The sequence below is a fragment of the Rhinolophus sinicus genome, linkage group LG02, assembly GCF_036562045.2.
Source record: "Rhinolophus sinicus isolate RSC01 linkage group LG02, ASM3656204v1, whole genome shotgun sequence".
Taxonomy (NCBI): Eukaryota; Metazoa; Chordata; class Mammalia; order Chiroptera; family Rhinolophidae; genus Rhinolophus; species Rhinolophus sinicus.
This window is the reverse complement of record NC_133752.1, coordinates 192,588,173-192,593,597: the sequence shown is the minus strand read 5'-3', so window position 1 is coordinate 192,593,597 and position 5,425 is coordinate 192,588,173. Positions and strand designations below refer to the sequence as shown.

Sequence of the window (5,425 nt, the reverse complement as noted above, 5' to 3'; positions counted from 1 at the left end):
GGGTGAGCAGCCTGGTTCTCAGTGCGGGAAGCCACGGGGGGACTCAGGGGGCTAGCCCAGCTGGCCCTGAGTTGGGGACATCTCCTGGGAGGGAGCGCTGGGTCAGCACTGGATTGTCTAAGAGGAGCCAGGAGGGAGAGTCAGTGGGACAGAGGGGCAGCCCTTGGGGCCAAACACGGCCAGCTGGAGCTCAGGATCACACTTGAGCTTGGAATACAAAGTCCCCCACATTCCTCACGGCCTGGAGGTGGAGAGAAAGAGCACAGCCCTGCATCCTTCTGCTCCCTGTGCCGTCCTGGCCAAGCCCTGCTCCCTCTGGCAGCCTTTCTTTTCTCCTCTGTGTAATGGGGTGACCACGCTTCATGTCCAGTTTATTATCCTTATGGTGGGCTCCCAAGGACAGCTCAGCACATGTTTGTCCCCTTCCCTCCCTTCCTAGACCAGGATGGAGGCCGTCTGCTGCCTCTCAGGGCAGGTTCTCCCCCCTCACTCACAGCCCACTTTGCCTCCATCCAGCAGCCCCAGGGAGCCTGGAGGAGGCCCTGCTCTGCACTGGCTGCTGAGGGAGACTCAGGGATGGATGCCCGGGGCCTGTCGTCTGGGGGCTGTGCGTCCTGTGCTCCGGCTTTCCCAGGGTATGAGCACCTGTTCGCTATGACCTCCCGCTTCCTTCCTCTGTACCACGCTGCCCAGATGACCCTCCCTCCCGAGACTTCCTTTACCTGTGGTCAGCCCTCATGGAGCCCCAGTCGGGCCTTTGTGAAAACAGAAATCAAAACCTAAAATGCCTTCAAGGGCATAGGGATGTCATATTTGGGCGGAGAAGTTCCTTTTTCTATGACATCCATGTGGCAAGAGTAGCCTGAGTCATGAAGGACTTGGGACTATCATCGCCAACTCAGCAGTTTCCTGGTTCTGATGTATGTATATAAGGTACCTAGTTCCTTGTAGAGCATCCCAGGAGGACACACTGTGACCAAGCAGAGAAGCAGGGGACACAGAGCCAGGGACGGTGAAGGGACTGAGACATGGACGCCATGCCAGCACTCGAGGCCAGGTACCGCCCACCCCCTGTAGCACCCCTGCTCCTGGGTTCCCTGCTGGGACCTCATCTTGTCCCCTGGGGCTCCTCTGCTTCCCCGCCTCCTTCCTGATGGTCCTTGTATGTCCAACAGGGCCCCTCAGCTGATGCCCAGGTTTCCTGTCCTACCACCTCCCTAGGCTCTGGGACTAGACCCTGGGGAGTCGCCCTTGATGGTCCCCGTTCCTCCTCTTCCTCCCATCCCCTTGAAATCTATGATTTCTGCTTGGACTCTCCTCTGAACTGTTGGCTAGGAGGTCACTTCCAGATTTAAGTTTTTGTAAAGGTCGTATACTGTTTTCATAATTAGAAAAAAAGAGATAATCGTAAGTGATGTGAGGAGGACAGTGTGGCATTCTCTTTCCCTGATGGTCCCACTCAGGAATGTGTTTTGCCCGACGCCCCGTGTGGCTGGGGTTAGGCCTGAAACCCAGAGGACATGTGCCAATGGGTCCACACCCAGCAGGGCTGTGGGTCAGCAGGGCAAGCGCAGGTGGTGACGCCAAGAGAGGTGACCCAGCCTACTCCGGGCAGAGAGAGAGGCCCTCGTCAGAGGTGTGGGCAGCCTGCACTGGCCTTGTGGGTACACACTGAAAAAGGACCGCGCTGCCTTCCCCAGAATCCGGCAGGGGTCAGAGAGGGGGGCTAGGTGGCTCCAGCAAGGTGAGGGGGCGCTTATCCTTTATGTGTGTAGCCGGGAGTTGGGGTGCACGGGTGAGCTCAGCGTGGAGGGGAAGCAGTGTGGGGTGCAGGGCAGGAGCACAGGGTGTTCCCAGGAGGAGCCTATGTCTTTGGTTTCCCTCTGCCTGTGTACAGACCCCTCATGGATAAAGACACCTTCCTTGAGAACTTCACTCATGAGGTTCAGCCGCACAAGACCTACCTGTGCTACGAGGTAGAGCTCCAGGAGGATGACGCCTGGGTCCCAGTCGACGAGTACAAGGGCTTCCTGCGCAACCAGGTGACTGAACACAGCAGGCAGGACCTCCCAAACCGGGGGTATTCAGGGAGAAGCTTCTCCGTGCACTCGGGGTGTCCCAGAAAGCTCTCTCTAATTGGTCCCCGCAGCTGCTGTGCTCTTCCTGGAGTCCGGGTGGGGGAAGGGAGGAGGACAGTTTCTGCTGTGATTCGTAGCTTTGTACCACATTTCAGAAACTGTTCACAGTGTCACAGGAAAGGGCACCAACAGCCCAGTGCCAGTCCAGGTTCAGGGCTCAGCCTGGCCCCTCCTGCTGTGCTCTGAGGAGGGGTTAGGATAGAGGGAAAGGCGTCTGGACAAAGGGGCAGGTTCTTCCCTGGCCCCTGCCTGGTTCAGCCTCTGGTCACAGAGCCCAAGTTCTCCCTCCTGGTCCCTCCAGTCACTACTGGGAGATCCTGGCGAGGGAGCTGGTCCCCACAAGGGCACTGCCAGCTGCACTTAGCCCAGGGCCGCCCCCTGGGCCCCAGCTCTGCCTCCACTCCCACCAAGGGCTCTGCACTGGTGCAGTCACTCAGCCTGACTTGTTCCTCTCCCCTGGGTCCCTGGTTGCAAATCTTTCCCTCTGCATGTTGGGCAAATCGCTCTAATCCTATGAGCCCCAACGAGGGCATTCATCCACTTCCCAGACACCACTCCCTTGGCACACCTCCCCCCATCCTCCCTGCACTGTGAGCCCTTTGCTGAACTGTATCACCCTGGTGCTCAGCACAGGGCAAGGCCCCGAGTCCAAGCTTGCAGAGCTTTTGTGCACAGGGGCGGTGGTGGGGGTGGTGGGGTGGGAGAGCGGGGTGAACCCTCCCTGGAGGAAGCCCCACTTGCCTGGCATCAGGCCCATGACCTTGGAGCTCACCTGCCTCCTCCCTCCGTCCTCAGCTCCTCTGCTCCTCCCTGTAGGGCCGACTAGGTGATACTCCTGATGGCCTGGATGTCGAGCACAACTTAGACCTCAAGCCCCACACTCTCAGGAATGAAGATGAGTCGTATTTAATGCAATAGTTAAAATCAAAATTAATGCAAATTCTATGACGAGTGAAGTATCAATAATTTGAGTAAAGACTGATCAGTTACAGTGCCACGAGGAGCCATAGTTTGCAGATGGAAATGGAAACGTCATCACTGCTGGCCCTTGTAACACGCTGACTTTGTTTTCATCATGAGTTTTGCCTCACGTTTGATCATGTAAATTCTGCATTGACATTTCATTCATGCCGATGCTGAGCTGTGGCCTCCCCTCTTCAATTTTGTGCTGGAGGCCAGCGCCTAACCTGTGTCACCCTGGTCCTACCCTCATCCTTATTCACAGCCAATGACACAACACTTCCTCTTTCTTCTGTTCTCAGGGCACTGACACAATGGAGCCCCGCTGCCATGCAGAGCTGTGCCTCCTGCGGCTGATCCGGTCCTGGGAGCTGAACACGGAGCAGCACTACAGGGTCACCTGTTTCATCTCCTGGAGCCCCTGCCATGACTGTGCCAGGGAACTGGCTGCGTTCCTGGGCAAGAACAGCCACTTGAGCCTGCGCATCTTCGCCTCCCGCATCTATACGCTTGGTGGATATAAGACTGGGCTGCGCCAGCTGCAGGCGGCTGGGGCACAAGTCGCCATCATGGCCTCCAAGGGTCAGCGTGGGACTCATGGGGGTGCCGGTGGGCTGGGAGAGACCTGTGGGAAGTTGCTAGAAAGAGGAGAGGATGAGAAACCCTGGTGAGGAAGCCTGTTTGCTGCCTGCAGAGGTGGAGCTGGGCCCTGGGGAAGACTGGGTGTCCATTGGAAAAGAGAGTTCAGGGGGGAGAGGTGTCCTGAGTTCAAGGGAGGGAGGGTGGATACACATGCAAGAAGGGGCTTCCAGAAAGGGGGAGAATTGGGCAGCCTCAGATTCCTGTTGGAAGAAAGAATTTGAGGGAAGAAAGAGGAGGCAGTGAAATTATGATGGGGAGAGTGTGTCCCTAAGAGTCAGACACCTGTGGCCCCTCACCCACCCCTAGAACTGGAGCTCACTTCTGTTTCCCCTGTCGCCTTTCAGAGTTTGAGTACTGCTGGGAAACCTTCGTGGACCACCAGGGAGCAGCCTTCTTACCCTGGGATGACCTGGATAAACATAGCAAAGACCTATCTAAGGCTCTGAAGGACATTCTCCAGGTGAGGTTCTTCCCTCCCTGCTCCCCGTCCTCCCACCTCCACGCCCCTTCTCCCCCTCACCATCTCTCCCTGGACCTTTGTTTCCCTCTGCTCAGGGCCTCCTCTGGGTTACCTGCTCTCTGCCGGGGCACCAGGTCTATCCCTCCCATCCCTTCTCATACGGTGCCTCTGCTTTCTCACCTCCCTGTGTCCCTCCTTCTCTCCCCATTTTGTAAATGCCCCAGACCTCTTCTCTCTTCATCTTTCCAACTGCCTCACTCCCTGCTTTCTTCAACTCTGCCTTCTGGATCTAGAATCAGGAAAACTGACAGGTGGACTGCAATCTCTCTAAAGAAGGCAAGAGACCTGCGTTGAACAGCAGAATAATACTCTTTCTTCAAGAAATGGAACCACCCTATTGGCCACCATCTCCAGATTGATGCAAAGAAACCGGCGAAAGGCAATGAGCTCATAAGAAATTGTTTCTTTGTTTGTTTTTAAATCTAATAGATTTACTGTCATGTAAAATCCTTGTTGTGTTCCAAATATACACTAGTAAGATTATTGTCAATAGTATCAGAACAGTTTTTGATGATTTTAATTGATTTTAAATCCAAAGCAATAAAATGAAAAATTAAGAATCTCCCACAAATTTTTTTGCTCTATAAATGTATAATGAAGTCCAAATAGTTCAATAAACACTTGCAAATGTGCAAATGACTTTCTCTTTTATAGGCACTTTTTGGGGAGTCAGGTAGTGATCACAGTAATTCCTACTGGTCAAGTATATAAGGGGAAACTGTAATTTAAATATCTACTCTCATTGACAAATTATTATACTGATAGCAGCAAGTATTTGAAATGACAGCCCAAGCAATAAGACAAGAGAGAAAAATGTACAAAAAAAAAAGTGTAAATATTGGGAACAAACATTCAAATTGTCAGTTAGACGGGGGCTGGGAATTACTCCAGTCCTCAGGCCATTTCTACTTCCCCTGCCCTGGTGAGGAAGCTAGAGGGAGGGGCTTTCCTGCCAGAGTATGACCTCTGCCCTTTACGGTCCTGGGCCCAAGCAGGACCCACCACAGGCACTAGATGTCTCTCCTGCCATGTCTCTGTGGAGCCTGCGTCATGCTGAGTGAGCCCCTGGCAGCTGGGTGTCCTGCACAGGCTGTTCCGGGCAGTGAAGGCTCCCAGGTCTCACCTCACAGACTTCTGCTCACGTGCCAGGGCCCAACCTGGTCAC

The 5,425-nt window shown here is 54.5% G+C and overlaps 1 protein-coding gene across 1 annotated transcript; it reads left to right on the top strand.

Annotated features, from left to right (window-relative positions):
• Nucleotides 1-932: 932 nt before the first annotated feature.
• Nucleotides 933-4,822, top strand: LOC109448788 (DNA dC->dU-editing enzyme APOBEC-3G). Its single transcript, XM_074326409.1, has 5 exons — nt 933-1,057; nt 1,898-2,042; nt 3,401-3,680; nt 4,085-4,200; nt 4,494-4,822. Exons 1-5 carry the CDS (start codon nt 1,029-1,031, stop codon nt 4,506-4,508), a joined length of 585 nt encoding a protein of 194 aa, XP_074182510.1. The 5' UTR covers nt 933-1,028; the 3' UTR covers nt 4,509-4,822.
• Nucleotides 4,823-5,425: the final 603 nt, after the last annotated feature.